The following is a 16127-nucleotide window of genomic DNA, read 5'->3' as shown; positions in this document are numbered from 1 at the left end:
AATAGCCATTTGAGCTATCTTCTATTTGACTGAACTCTTTAACAAATTTGCTTTGAACATCATTTACAACCCAAATTTCTTTTAGCTAGCTTTGGCTATGTTGGGTCTCCGTTGCTGTGCACGGGCTTTCTCTAGTTGCGGTGAGCAAGGGCTACTCTTGCACGGGTTTCTCATTGTCGTATCTTCTCTGGTGGGGCACAGGCTTCAGTAGTTGTGGCACAGTGGTTTAGTTGCTCTGCGGCATGTGGGATCTTCCTGGACCAGGGCTCGAACCTGTGTCCCCTGCATTGGCAGGCGGATTCGTAACCACTGCGCCACCAGGGAAGCCCTACAACCCAAATTTCATTCTTTGGTGGTGGGCAAATTTTTGCCACGTCTTAACAGATGAGATTAAATAACATCTGAAGGCACCTTTGCTGGCCCAGTTCCCTAGAAAGGAATGACAGAACAAACCTGATAGTAACTTGATCCAAGAATACATTTTTAATTACTAGGAGATAATCTGGAAAGAAAAAAGTTGGCATTATGTATGTCTCTGCCACCCAATAACACTGCTGCTTGGTGTTCAAAAATAAAGTTGAATCTTGAAATTTTTCTTCAGGTTAAATAACTGAAGCAAGTAAGGGAATTACAAACATCCCTCAAAAGGGTTGGTAGAAAACTGTGATGCCTCTAAATTCAAACTGAGTTATCTTGATATCTGAATAAACCTGTAATACTTATGATTCAGCCCTAACAAATCAATACAGTAGTAACAGAAATTCAGGCAGGTGAGGAAATCAGTATTGGAAGGAGCAATTAGCAGCAACATCCCCTACTCAAAAGATTCAACCTAGACACAAAAACTTGAAGCAGAGTTCAGAGTACAAATCATGAAGGGTTGCTGCCCAAGTAAAGTTAAAGCTCATAAATGCAGTTAAATCAATTTGGGAAACCAGTTTGAACTTATACCATTTTCTCCAGTATTTGCTTTTAAATAACAAGGCATTTTTTTCCCCCACAAATACGTCCAGAAAACGTAGGAGAGACTTAAGGATGCCCAGGTTTGAGGCCTGGTCAAATCAGTTTGGTTTTCTTTTGTAAGTTCCTCAGTTTTGATATAATACCCTAAATAAGTAGTACGGTACTAAGACTGATACAGAGGAATGTAGAGGGACAACTTGAGGGCAACAGTTTCACTAAGAATTTTCCCAAAGAGGCAACTAAAAAGTCAAAGAAACTAATATTCTATTTCCAAGTTTCTGTGACTTTAAAACATTTCAAAAATGAAGATTTCTTGTGGCCTTTTTAAGAGAATTTTATTTGAGTGGTTCTTACAAAGATTGTTGCAATATGAAAGTCATTTGTTTGATAGAAATATCAAGCTGTCTTGTCAAACACACTGAAGTAACCCAAAAATATATTTCAGAGCTCACAGAGCTTAAAAAGAGCAAAGATTATATGCAACCAGACAAAACCTATTTCTGCATTTCCTATTTCTTGCTCAGACTGCTTTGCTTACCAGACTGTCACTAAACATCTTGAGGAAATGCAGGGATCATTTTGTTTGGAATCTTAGACACACCCGAACACATAATATTTACAAAGAAACTTTTACAGATACATTAATTGAAAAGATACCATCCAGAAATGTAATTTTGAAATCTCCTTTTCTTGCCAGTTGATCAGAATGCAAGATGAGATGTTAATCAAACAGCCCTTTTAGCTGTCTTGAATTTCCATAAACTATGTATTCCAGAAACCTCTGCTAAACCATTAACCAAATATCAACATTAGTGAAATGTAACTGCTGTGTAAAAAGTTAGGCTTCTGAAACATTAAAAACATCATTACATCCCTGTCTGCCTTTTTATGTTAAGCACATTTGTTCCCCTAGAGCTATTCCTATAGATCCTTAATGTAATTTTCTACATGTACATTTAAAAGGCAGAACAAGAGAACAGCTTTGTATACAGTGGGATTTGCTAGTTAGGGAGAATGAGCACACTGCATTCCTGTTAACATTTTTATTTTTTCAAGGTAACAGGAACTGTATACAAATGACAGCAGACCCTTGCCTCTTTATTTTTATCTAAATAAAAGATAACTCAAGATGAATTCTCAAGAAAGAAAAAAAGCTATGTACATAAGGGACTATATTTTCCTTCATCGTCTACTTGGAACCAGTAGTTGTGTTGCTGTCATGGAATCAGGAAAGAGGTTGTGGTAAGTTGGAAGAGGTACATACGCTGCTGTTATCATTTTACCTGTTGAAAGAAACACATATGGTCGTTTAGCTTCTTCACTTAGATTAGACCATTAAAAGCAATCACTCAGAAAAAAGGTCAAACTCACCAGCAAACCACCTGCCATGCAATGCATTGACAGCAGCAATGGCTGCAGCAATTGATGGGCACTTCACATACACATTGCCCTAAAATACAACAAAAAAGGTTAAAGGTGTGATATACAACATGGATTCCAATAGGTTTATTCAAGTTACCTATAGAAAAACTGCTCTATAACTTTTCCACTAGCTAATATATATAACCTAGAAATTCACTGAAAATACTTCATCATCCCCCAAACTGGCCTTGTTACTATCTTCTATGATGTGAAAGCTGCTGAAGAATGAAATCAAGGTGCCAGAATTTCATGGCAACCTTTGAACACTAACCAGCAACAATAATGCTACATGATGACCTGAACTATTTTAAAAGTGTCTTTATTTCGTAGGGGGTGTATTTAGTCAGTATGCTAAAGCTTCTCTCAGGAGAAAACAAAAAACCCCAACACGCTCTAAGGAAAAACAGTGATCATAATATGCCCCAAGTGTGTGAAAATTAAGACACAAGAAAGTAACAAAATACCTGAGCTGAATTTTTGTCAACATAAATATGAATAACTCCTCCATGTTTATTACATTCTTCAATCACATCATCTTTAATCTCTGTATCCCATCCAACTTCTTCTTCTCTGTAACAAAGTATTAAATCTATGAGACACTACTCAAACTTATAAAATGATACACATATATTCCAATCTGTCTAAAAAATCTTAAGTGTGTTATTTTAAAAATCATTTGCTTAACATTTAAGTGGTTAATTGACATCTTTCAAAGATACTTATACCAAGTTTATCACCATTTCATAGGACTAAGAAAAGTATATTTGTATACTGGTGATACAAATAAATACTGATACAAACTTCACAGAAAACTACTAGATATAAATGGAAAACATAAAATCTACAAAGTTTTCAAATGAATTCCAATCTTACAAACACATTCAAGGAGAATAATTCATAATGTGCAGAAAAATAATTATACTAAAAGGATCAAAATTGGGGCAGTGTTTGAACTACGAAATATGTTGAAAACATGCTAAATGTTAACTTAGACAAGTTAAACATTAAAGATTTCACAGCATACCCTTTTGAACTTGACCAAAGTATATTACTTACGTTTGAGGGTTAAACATGTTAGAGAGTTGGAAACACTGTGTTGCAAGAGGTTGAACAGAGGCAGCTGCAGCTAATGCTGAAGCTAAAAAAAAAAAAGAGAAAGGGAGAAATCAGTTTCATGGAAAATGCATCAGAATATCCCTATGAATAAAACAAAGCCCAATATAACCACTGGACCCACAGGGTGAAACTAGGGTAGTCAGTCACTTCACTAATTCACCATATTCAATAATGCTATCAAACATCAGTGTATATAACAATACCCCATTTTAGCTGCCAGAAAGCTAAGGCAACTTAGTATTTGAGACAGCTGATCCTAAGTTGGGACTTTTGTTTTTAGAAGGGAAGTTAAACCTTAAATGTAGTGAAAATTCATTCAATTAGACAAATATCAATAATACAAACAAGAAAATAAAAACAAGACTGATTTCGTAGGACTGCTGGAGTTAATACCCTGAGAAGCAGGGGATGATGCAAATACAATATTAAAATGCCAACTAAATCTATACCATGTTTTATTTCTTATGTTTCTGCCTATGAATATATAGTTACATATTTTCTTTTAAATATATAAACATTATAAAAGGATGAAGTTTTAAAAATAATATACATAAAACCATCCAAGTATTTAAGATTTAACATCTTAGGACTGTAAAACCTACAACATCAAATTAATATTTTTTAAATGATTAGGTCTGTTCTAGCAGGAGAAAACACTAAAAAGAGTAATATGTATCTATAATAGTCATTGTTAAAAATAAAAAACTACTGGACACTAATACTTAGGAGCAAATTTAAACCAATGTTGGTTTTAAGTTTGAAGTGCATTTTCCAAGACAGTTGCTCCATTGCTTTTATGTGACTTAGAAAACATTACCAGTAGCTGTTACAGAACTCACCGTAATCATAATATTTGACCAAATTTCATTCCAATACATAACAATAATAAACAAAGCTATGGATAAAACAGTGCATTAGAAATTATGGTAATTAAAATGAACAATAACCTGAGTAAGTATAAGAAACATTCCACTGAATAAAAACTAGGGCTGTGCATGAAATACATCATAAAAAAGATAGTTTCTGATAGAGTAACAAGTACTTTTTGCTTCTTTATAGTTTACTTCAATAAACAAGTATTTGTCTTTCATAAAACTGTATGAAAATAAAAATGCTAAGATAACTAACGTCAAATTCTACTGAAGAAAGTTAAAGATGCAAGTGTGCTTATATTACAATAAAAAAATGAAGCCCACTGTGTACCTTTATCATAAACAAATGGAATGAAGTATGCTTGGAAAAAACACTAGAAGGTCACTGTATGCTATGAATACTGAAAAATATTAGAAAATATATCATGGAAATATTCCAGCTCAACCTAGATGAATGCAGAACACAATGAATTCAGCATAGAAATATAACTAAGAGGAAAATCCACCAGTTCTACTTTTAAAAATCTGTTAGGAAAAAAAAAAGATTGAGTACAATTGTCTCTTTTGCTGAAAAAATTAAGATACACATTTAATTCCTGACTATCAAGGAACAAGAAAAGACCTTTTTCATACAGAATCATTTACCTAAACGACTTTAAGTATATCCTATAAGATACCAAATTACTGCAACAAAATGCTATATTAAGTGGCAGAGATTTACTTGATAATTGAAAACTAAGAAAATAGCCTATTTTATAAATTGTTTCACAATCTCTGAAATCTGCATGCAATTTAGTTCTGGATAATCTCATTGCTTGGTACTGCTTACACAAATCACTGGAGTTAGTTTTTCCTAACCTTATATTAAGTTCACAGACTCCATGTTCTAAAAGATTTGTCTACCAAAATGACAAGTTTCATTTTCTGACATTATAAAATGTACAATCAGAACACAAAGATAGGCATACAAAGTTGAAAATAATTCTAAGCAAGCTATAGCAAAAAAAGCATGGACATTTATCATCTTTATTCATGTAATTGTAATGACTTGGATTAGGCCTTCTGGCTTACTGTTAATGACACTGTATGTCATTCTGACAAAACTGGGCCCAAAATACAAACTACAGTAATAATTATGATAAAATATATATACACAACTATGTCCTGCTACATTAACATCCACTTCAAAAACAAATAAAAAACTCAACTCACCTTCAGTCTGTTGGGAAAGTCTTGTTTGCAAATCTATAACAAAAGAGAATTCTACAGCTCAGTGCAGGAACAATGAAGAGCCTCAACTAACAGGGTAAATGTCAGGAAAGCATTAATAAAAGAGGACTATGGTATAGCAGGGTTTATCAAAATGAACTTATAGTAAAACCTGGCAGCCAAACCTCCTTCCCCATTCCTCATTGACAAGGCTGTGGGGCCTTTTTCTTTCCTCCTATCCTAGGAAACTTATGCCTCTCTATTCCTATTCCTAGAACTCTTCCACATCTCAAAGGCATTCCACTATACTACTCTTCACATGGGAATAATGGGAAATGGGGAAAGGGAAGCACACCGGTCAGAAAAATGCATGAAAACCCTGATCTTGAGAATTCAATTCCAAGTACTTGGGATATTCAACTATTTATTGTTCTATCAGTGTCAGTAAGCATCTTAAACTTTAGAAGTTTATGGTGAAAGAGTAAATACTGCAACAGTACACGTCAAACACTTTCAATAATCTACCGATTAAGTAGTGAAAAACCCCATTCTAACCATATGTATATATTATTTAAGTTCTTTTAAGTTGTCATGTCCAGCCCAGAAGGTGGTAGTTTTATTAGGTCTGATTTCCTGGCCTATTCTGGAAATTTAATGAGGCAGGAATGAAATCTCATCAGATTTACTATATGTAGTACAAGAAAAATCTAACCATCTAGTCTGTATTAAAAATAAACAGAATGGTGATTTCTACCAATATGTTTTCTCATATAATCATTAAAATTCTACATGAGAAGGCCAATTAAGAGAAAGCTGCCATCAAGTGAAAGCAGCAGCAAGTGTGAAACGTGAAGAAAATGTCACAGTATCCAAAGGTATCTTGCAGTTTAAAAATTATAGATATATATACAACATAGAAATTGTTTGAATTCAGTAACCTAATTTTCAGTAACACGTGATTCAACTGCAATACTTTATTACCATTGGGGCTTCTTGTTGAGTATACAAAATGATCATAAAACATAGGCAAAAATGAAAAGGGATCTGCAGCCCAAGTCACCTGGGGATGTAAGAATACCTGGGTCCTAGGTGCTCAAAACTGGCATCCCAGGGAGCTGAAGAAATGTAACTGGTGTATACTGAAGGAACTTGAAGATATGACCATAGGAACATTGTCAATAAACTTTAAATTATAAAGCAATTTGTCTTTTTTTCCCTAAAATGGGAAAAAATGTATAGGTATCAGAAATCCATGCTATATTAAGTGTATATAAATCAAAATTTCAAAAATGGTTCTTCAGGTCATTTGTAACAAGTTAGGAAACAAAGCATGGGTTTCATACAGATAAGAACTAACTTATCTTAGAAAAGACCCGTTAAACTTCCAGAATAAAGACATGTGGATATAGTGATAGGCCACTCTTGGTTTCAAAAAACAACTTTTAAGAACTTCGGCAACAAGGGCCTCAAATATTGACATCAACACCAGTGATTTATCTTATTTTAACAAGGAATGTGTAAGGTTTTAACGACAGAAGAAAAATACCCAGTTATGTAAATATTCACCTTAAAATAGAGTGCTGATTAGTAATTCAGTAGTAATAGCAATTTACTGGAAGTTTTAAGAAAACAGTACGAAACTTTAAAATCATCTATCAACACTAAAAAGGGGGAATATAACAAATAATTAACTAAATGGCTATTTTAAGCAATCCATGGACATTTAGAATTTTCAGCCTTAATATAAACTACCCAGTTAAGTGTGCCCAGGGAAGTACAGTCATTCTTCATTCATCGTAAGAGAAATAATGGCTTAGGGAAGTAATAATGTCTAACACTGAAAAACTATAGGCGAAGATATTGTTTACAAACCAAATCAACACATTTGATACAGCAGCCAGGATATAACAGAAGATTGTTTAGGAATGAATCATATGTATTTGTATTAAATCCCTAAAGGCACCAGCCTCTAGTGAAATATCTAGAATATGGTAAACACTCTAGCATTTTTCTAAATTATTGAAAGAATGACCTGAACAATGGGAAGCAACACACGGATACAGTTTTCAGGTAAAATAGTTAACTGTCAAACCAGAGACTAGGATATATTTCTGAAGTGATGGGTTTCCTTTAGTATCTTCAATTACAGTACGTGACATTCTATGACTACGTGTTCACTGCAAAGAAATTAAATGTCTAATACTTGTTTAAATCAAAACAATAATTTATTCATAAATACAGAAATGCATTAATAGTTATAACTCTCCTTCTCATATGAATACACTAACATGATTGTCAGTAATTTTAAAGAACTACCTATCAGATTTCAAAATATATCGGTTTGAAAGGAAGCACAAGACCCTAAAGTACTCACAAACTTTCGAATAGTCACTAAAAAAAGGAAAACACAGAAGTGCCCCCTATAAAGAATAATGCAGATGCAGAAACGATCCTCTCTATTAATGGCTTTTCAATTGAAAAGGAAATCATGAAGCAACCACACAGAACTTTTTATATATTCAGATGCAGTACCATGATCTTATATTGCCATACTTTCTTGGGTTAGTGTTTCTTGTCATCTAAAGTACAAACTACAAACGGTTCTTCTCAGATATTCTAAAAGCAAGACTTCAACATCTCAAAATTTAATACTATCCTAGCTCATAGATTTGGGTTAATTTCAAGTACCTGAGCCACAAAAGAGAAGAAAACAATGTGATTCATAAACTAAACCCATTGTTACATAATCGTAAGAAACTATCAATTCTCTCCCTCTTTTCCTCACCTCTCCAGGCACTTCATTCTATAACTCAAAATCTCAAAATACAGTTGACCTTTGAACAACTTGGGGATTAGGGACACCAACCATCTGAGCAGTTGAAAACCCATATGTAACTTATAGTAGACCCTCTATATCCTTAGTCCTTCCAAATTCATGGATTTAACCATGTGGTATTTACAACTGAAAAAAATCCATGTGTAAGTAAAACCCTTGCAGTTCAAACGCATGTTGTTCAAGGATCAACTGTAGTATGTTCTAATTAGGAAAGCAGTATTCTCTGCACTCTTAACACTGTAATTATTTTAAATAAAGCTTGATTCAAAGGCCTCTGGTAGCTTTCCAAACAAAAACATTACAGAAACTATTTTTCCTTTGAAACAATATAAACTTTTTGGTCTTCAACACAAGTGACAGATTTAAAGAGACTTAACAACTTACAGGGACTTCCCTGGTGGTCCAATGATAAAAGAATCCGCCTTATAGTGCAGGGGACACGGGTAAGATCCCTAGTCAGGGAACTAAGATCCCACATGCCACGTGGCAACTAAGCCCACGCGCCTCAACTACTGAGCTCGCATGCTGCAAGCTACAGAGCCCACACACCCTGACACCTGCACACCACAACTAGAGAGAAAACCCGCATGCCACAACTAGAGAGGAGCCCACGTGCTGCAACAAAAGATCCCGTATGTCGCAACTAAGACCTGATGCAGCCAAAAAAATCAATCAATCAATCAATCAAAACAAACCCAAAATACAACAGCAATTTCAACTAAAAATTGGTATGCAGGGTTCAAAAATACCCTGACAGTTTATTATGAGTGGATAATTATGTCCTGTATCACCACTTCCTTACATGAACTCTTGAAATCTGTAAGTTAAAAGTACTTGATGAATTGAATTCTCAGTAAGTCCTTTTAAATGCAAAAATTTGGCAAATTTTCGAATTAGGTGAAAAAACAATGATTTCAAATAGAAAAGATTCAATTCCTACCTGCCACAGCACCAAATGCCAGAGAGCCACTCATTTGCAAAGCCTGCTGTGCTGCTGGTGGGATCTGCAAGCCTGTACCTGTAAAAGAATAGGTCTTAACGTCCCTGCTTTAAAAGTGGGAAAATCCTAGTTTTCTGGTTGCTTAATACGAAAGTCACTTCATTAAAACAAATTACAGTGGTCTTTGGTAGCAGGGCAGGTGAGATTTTCCAGGATCTCCTCGGGTATCAAAATCCACAAATGCTCAAGTCCCTCATATAAAGTGGCGTGATACAGTCTGCCCTCCGTACTCAGATGCAGAACTCACAGATATGGGAGGCCAACTGTACAGGCAGGACATAGTATTAAGCACTGCAACTGAATTTATTCTGAAGTATGAGGATATAATAGAAAGCAAAAGAAATCCTGTAACATATGCTGTGGTACTCAAAAAGCACCATCATAAAGTAGATTCCATTATAATTAAGGCAATGAATTTCACCTATGAAACCACATGTGCCGCCCAAGGATAACAGTCAACACCAAAATAAGAAAAAATAATTTTCCATTTATTTGTCTGCATGGTTACCTTTCTCATTACGGTATCAACAAATCATTCACAACACTAGGATAAACTTACCCTCTGCGAGTCTAGCCATTAACTGGAGACGACCAGTTGTTCCCAAGTCAATTCCAGTCCTTTCCAGTTCATCACTGTCCAAAAATGAGCTAGCACTGGAAGCATCAGTACGTTCAGTAACATGACCAACTTTCATCGGCCTTCCTGCTAGCTCAAATCCATTAAGTTGTTCCAAAGCTTTCTTGGCACATTCTGAATCAGAAAACTATACAATTGAGAGGGGGATAAAAAGTCCAGCAATTATTTACATATGCAAGGTAAAGAAACCCTTACTTATTAAAGCTAGTATATTCAATAATTACATCTGCAAGGATGATAAAGTAACAAGTTCAAGCTATAAGTAATATAACCTAAATTATCAGACCACCAACGTTTACGCATATTAGATTTATTAATGTGGTGGTTTAAAGGGCAAGACATTATCAAGTAATGACACCTGTCTTTGGGAATAAAGAATCTCAGTAACAAAATGTGAAAAGTAGTTTTTCAAACATCAAAACCCTTTTTAATATGCTGGAATAAATTAAAATGTTGCTTCTTTTCTCTCTTAAAAGTACACTATTCAGGAAAATTAAAAGTTCAACTCGGAAAAAAAAAAAAAGTTCAACTCGGGCTTCCCTCGTGGTCCAGTGGTTAAGACTCTGCACTTCCACTGCAGGGGCATGGGTTCCATCCCTGGTCAGGGAACTAAGATCCCACATACCACAATGCAGTCAAAATAAATAAATAAAAAAGAAAAAGAAAAAAAGTTCAACTCAGGTTTTTAATACAAAACTTAATTTTTAATACAAAATTCTGAGTCATTGTTTTATTGCCAGTTAAGTAAGTATTAGTCTTAATTTCAGGATGCAGACACAATAAAACTTTAATTCACACAATCTGGTTTTAATATAATGGAAGAACGGGCTATATTCTAATTCCACAGCTTCATCTTTCATCAGAATGTTGAATTGTTTAAAAATAATTTTTTTCCATTATTGAGATGGGAACAATTACAGATAGTAGTTACAAAATATAAAAACATTTACACACACAACAGAACCATGTAGATTTACATGATCTTGCTTTAAAAAATATATTTCTTTATTTATTTGACTGCACCAAGCCTTAGTTGTGGTAGGCGGGATCTTCGTTGCCACATGCAGGAGCTTCGTTGTAGTATGCGCACTCTTAGTTGTGGCATGTGGGCTCTAGTTCCCTGACCAGGGATCAAACCCTGGGGCCCCTGCATTGGGAGCTTGGAGTCTTAGCCACTGGACCACCAGGAAAGTCCCTACATAATCTAGCTTTGCATACAAATCAGTAAATCATAGGAAATAGTTCATACTTGATTTATGTTAAAAAATTAAAATGCTCTGCAAAATGTCTTCATTGTTTACATGACATTTAGTAGTGTTCTAGTGAAAATATGGCCAGTGAGCAAATATTCAAGCACTAAATCTAGCACATAGAACACTAAATACTTTAGACAGTAGGAGAAAATATTTGTAAGTTGCATGTAAAATCCCTTGAACACCTTTTTTTGGGGGGAAGGGGAGATCATGCTAATGTTACTAGTAACAAATTAGCATGTTGGTGTTTTATAACTTTTTTCTTTTCACCAACACACACTGAGATAGATAAAATCCCACTGAACGGTGGAACGCATTATCACTACAGAATAGGTTTCAATTTTATCTAAATTTGGTTATAAGACACAATTGTAATTTCTTGATAAAATCTGGGATCTCTATATTTTTAAATTTTTTTTGTGTATAATGGCAGCAATGGTGACAACTACCTGTATTTTAAACTAAAAATGTGTTTCCAGCACTTTCCAAGGTTAAAAAATAATTTGAAAAACTGTTCTCATGTAACTGGATTGCATCATGAACATTAATATTTACTTTTAAAAGGGCACCTCCATTCACAATTATTCACAATTATTCCAAGCTGCCACTTCATACCCTATTCAGGCACTGGGCTTCAACGGTCAGCTACAAACACTTTTAATAAGGCAATCCTGGTCATGGTTGTCCGACGTGTCCATATAAAAAGTAAGAGAATTCCAAGAGACCTTTATGCAACTAACATCCTGTGTCACAAAAGAGACTGAAGAAATCCTAAAGGAGTGAATGACTTCAATTACATGAACAGTTGGCTAACCAAACTGACCATAAACAGAATGATAGCAAACTGCTTTAAGTTTCACATTTGGTGGACACCTTTAGCTACTAAGAATTGGCTACTAACAGCAAAATAAGTTAAACCACTTGAAAATATTAACCTTACCTCCTTCCCCACTATCAATAACCAATAAAGCTTTACACTACGCTATTCAAATCAAAAACTTTTAAGTCATGTTAATCATGGTTAATTGCTTACCGTAATAAATCCATAACCCTTGGATCGACCTGTTTCACTGTCCATCATGAGCTGGATACTTTCAATCTAAAAATGAAAACCACAATTATTATTTATATAAATGAAAAAGGGGTGCAAAAGTATTTTACCCCTTGAAACATGATTTTAAAATGGCTCCCCCTAAAACATAATAGAAAACATATCACAATCCCTCATACCCAAAAAATCTTTCTAGAGGCCGAGGAACTTCCTAAACACGAAGTTATGCACTGGGAAGTCTTTTGCATCAAAACCCACTAAAAATCTTAAATCCTTTGCAGAATACAATGTTAAAAACTAAATCAATCTTTTTTCTTCCCCTTTGCTAAAATACACCAAATGTTAATTCTCAATTATGCCAGACACAATAAATTGCCTGAAATGTTGGAATAACTAAGAACAATGGGATGTGGCTGATGGTTGCACAACACTGTGAATATGCTACAAAGCAATGATTGTTCACCTTAACTGAGGGAACTGTATTTACTACATCACAATATCCCAACAAACTCGGTCATACAAAGGAAGCATGAACAATTAAAAAACAGCACCCACATATTATATTTCATGTTCTGGTTGTTTCAAGAACGTATTCATTTTGTAATGACTGACCAACTCATACAATTATGATTTGTGCACCATTAATATGTGTATATTTCCAATAAATATAAAGCACCCACAAAATTCACCACCCCAACTTTATCATTATTGACACATAAAACAGTTTAACAAAGGGGTTGAGTGGGGTAGTGAAAGAAAACAATGAAATGTATATCCAAGGGCCATAAAGATTAAGTAGTGGACAAGGTACGACAGGAACCAAGCTTTTTATTCATGGCCACACAATGAATTTTTTAAACCAGAGCACAGCCTACTAGTAACATTTATTCTAACATCTCTTCTAAAATGAGGAGAATTAGACTTACCCTGGTGATTCTTTTGAAAAAAATGCATAAAAAAATCAAATTACTATGTTGTGTACCAGGAACTATTAGTGTTGCAATTCAACTGTACTTCAAAAACAGACTCATGGAAAAAAAGATCAGATTTGTGGCTAACAGAGAGGTGAGGGGTCGGGGGTGGAGGGCGGAGGGAAGAGTTAGATGAAAGTAGTCTAAAGGTACAAACTTCCAGTTATAAATCAGTACTAGGGATGTAGTGTATCACCACACTGCTGTATACCATAAATTAAGGCTCAAGAGTAAATCCTAAACGTTCTCGTCACAAAGGAAAAAAATGTTATTTATTTCTTTAATGTTGTATCTGTATGAGATGACAGACGTTCACTAAACCTATTGTAATAATTTCATGATGCATGTAAGTTTAATCACTATGTTGTACACCTTAAGCTTAGACAATGCTGTGTCAATTTTATCTCAATAAAAAAAAAAAAAAAGGAAAACCTTTTCCTCAGCTTCCGCTAAGGTGCTCAGTCCTTCCGAGGAAGCTAAGGCCGCGTTGGGGTGAGGCCCTCACTTCATCCGGCAACTAGCACCGTGCCCGGCAGACCCTGCCTAGCCCTCGCCCGCACCGTCTCGGAGCTCGCCTACATCTACTCAGCCCTCATCCTACACGAGGATGAGGTAACAGTCACGGAGGATAAGATCAATGCCCTCATTAAAGCAGCCGATGTAAATGTTGAACCTTTCTGGCCAGGCTTGTTTGCAAAGGCTTTGGCCAATGTCAACATCGGGAGCCTCATCTGCAATGTGGGGGCAGGTGGACCTGCCCCAGCAGCTGGTGCTACACCAGCAGGAGGTCCTGCCCCCTCCACCACTGCTGCCCCAGCTGAGAAAAAAGTGGAAGCAAAGAAAGAGAAATCTGAAGAGTCTGATGATGACATGAGCTTTGGTCTTTTTGACTAAACCTCTTTAGTAGCACGTTCAATAAAAAGCTGAGTTCTTTAAAAAAAAAAAAAAAAAAAGAGGACTAAATGGGCATAAACAGTCTAATTCTAATTCCTTACATATTAAGTACAGAGAAGCTTATATACCCTTAAATTTTCAGTAAGAAATACTATCCTAAGAAACAAACCAAGAAAAAAAAATCTCTTGCTCCAATGCACAGTACATTTTATCATTCAGGTCGATTTTTTAATAACTGAAGCTAATACTATGCATTTCACTGTAGCATTACAAATGTTGACAGATTCTGTCTTCAAATGCTATCCTCAGGGAAACTATCTTGATCTAAGTTGTCTCAAAAACTTTATAGAACCACTCCAATCCTAACATTAATCTCTTAGAAACATGACAAAGCAAATAAATTATTGTGCAGTTACATCTGTTTCAAGATTTAGGATCCACTAAAAAACTTGGGACTTACCCTTCCAAAAGGCTCAAAGATCCCCCGAAGCATATCTTCAGTTATGTTAAAGTGTAACGAGCCCACATAGAGCCTCATAGGTCCAGCACTTCCCTTTTGTAGATTGTTTGCCATCGCTGCAGCTCTGTTTTTTTCTGCCTACAAGTTAGTTAAGACAACACATAAGGCACATCACACATCCACTTAAGAATGAATAAATACCATTTTGAGCAGAGTAGCAAATCCCACTCATACCTTAGGTTTGCTTAATGACAACTGATATCAAATTATGCTAAGTGTAAGTCATACATAAAAGAATATTGGGGACTTCCCTGGTGGCGCAGTGGTTAAGAATCCGCCTGCCAATGCAGGGAACACGGGTTCGAGCCCTGGTCCAGGAAGATCCCACATGCCACGGAGCAGCTAAGCCCATGCTCCACAACTACTGAGCCACTGCTCTAGAGCCTGCGAGCCATAACTACTGAGCCCACGTGCCACAACTACTGAAGCCGGAGCACCTAGAGCCTGTGCTCCGCAACAAGAGAACCCACCGCAATGAGAAGCCCGCGCACCACAACCAAGAGTAGCCTCCGCTCACCGCAACTAGAGAAAGCCTGCACACAGCAACAAAGACCCAATGCAGCCAAAATTAAATAATAAAATTTTTTAAAAAATTTAAAAAAACCCTACATTATGCCAGTCTAAAGCAGCATCCTGGTAACAGATATGCCAAATGTGGAAATACAAGATTATCTCCTGAAGTGTTAAATACACTCATTATTCATGTGCTCTCAATATCACTGTTACTCAACATACAGTACACCAACTGGCTGTCCATCTTAAAAGGATTAACATCAATATAAATCAAACCAAGTAAACCATTCAGTTCAGCAGTCATTTTTTCCCATACCAAGTACTTCTCAAAGGAAACAGTTCTCCATTTATACTCGAACACAAACTCCTTTAACAAACTGGGGCATAATAGGAGGTTAAAGTTAAATGAATTCAAAATCTCATTTATCAATGTGATTCTTCTGAGCCCTTTGCCAGGCCAACGTACACACTATTAGGTTTGTCCTCCATCATGGGAAATGAATTGAGCAATGATTCCCCCCAGCCTGCTTCCTAACAATTCTTTTCTTACTGTGACATATGATCAAATGATAAGTACCCAATATTACATACTGCTAAAACACTATGTAGGACCTACCATCGTCTTTTAGAGATAGAAGGTAGTAATCTGACCACAGTTACAGCTTAACAGTGAAACTGGAATTTCACTTAAGATCTGGTTACAAATTTTGTGCCTAACTACAAAATGATGTAAAAGCTTGATGAGTAACCAGATTTTTCAGGAGTTGTAAGGAGTATTTGTTTCAGGGGTTTGAAAAGGAACGAACATAACAACTGTTATTTTGTATCGCTCAAAAAATATTCTTTAAATCCTCAGGAATTCCCTGGCAG

General features: G+C 35.6%; 2 protein-coding genes across 9 annotated transcripts in view; one reads left to right on the top strand and one right to left on the bottom strand.

Moving 5' to 3' along the window:
* Positions 1-444: 444 nt before the first annotated feature.
* The window catches only part of RBM39 (RNA binding motif protein 39), a 31287-nt gene continuing 15604 nt past the window's right edge, over positions 445-16127 (bottom strand). For 3 of the 8 annotated variants that reach the window (XM_079944750.1, XM_079944751.1, XM_079944749.1), the window contains 9 exons: positions 14685-14822; positions 12342-12407; positions 9978-10182; positions 9359-9436; positions 5586-5636; positions 3442-3523; positions 2850-2955; positions 2335-2413; positions 448-2246 (listed from right to left, as the gene is read on the bottom strand). In XM_079944750.1, the coding sequence (XP_079800876.1) occupies positions 2146-2246; positions 2335-2413; positions 2850-2955; positions 3442-3523; positions 5586-5636; positions 9359-9436; positions 9978-10182; positions 12342-12407; positions 14685-14822 (906 nt within the window). In that variant the 3' untranslated portion in view covers positions 448-2145. Of the gene's footprint in view, positions 2247-2334; positions 2414-2849; positions 2956-3441; positions 3524-5585; positions 5637-9358; positions 9437-9977; positions 10183-12341; positions 12408-14684; positions 14823-16127 lie in introns of all 8 variants that reach the window. The other 5 variants (XM_079944755.1, XM_079944754.1, XM_079944752.1 and 2 more) reach the window with 5 other exon arrangements.
* Positions 12776-14674, top strand: LOC307197988 (large ribosomal subunit protein P1-like; the record flags this gene model as incomplete). The annotated part of the gene is made up of 2 exons (XM_079944584.1): positions 12776-12791; positions 13812-14674. The coding sequence occupies 2 exons, from the start codon at positions 12776-12778 to the stop codon at positions 14222-14224; spliced, it is 429 nt and encodes a 142-aa protein (XP_079800710.1). The 3' UTR covers positions 14225-14674.

The sequence above is a fragment of the Stenella coeruleoalba genome (assembly GCF_951394435.1).
Source record: "Stenella coeruleoalba genome assembly, chromosome: 15".
Taxonomy (NCBI): domain Eukaryota; kingdom Metazoa; phylum Chordata; class Mammalia; order Artiodactyla; family Delphinidae; genus Stenella; species Stenella coeruleoalba.
The sequence above is the reverse complement of the archived record's forward strand: the minus strand, read 5'-3'. Positions and strand labels throughout refer to the sequence as shown.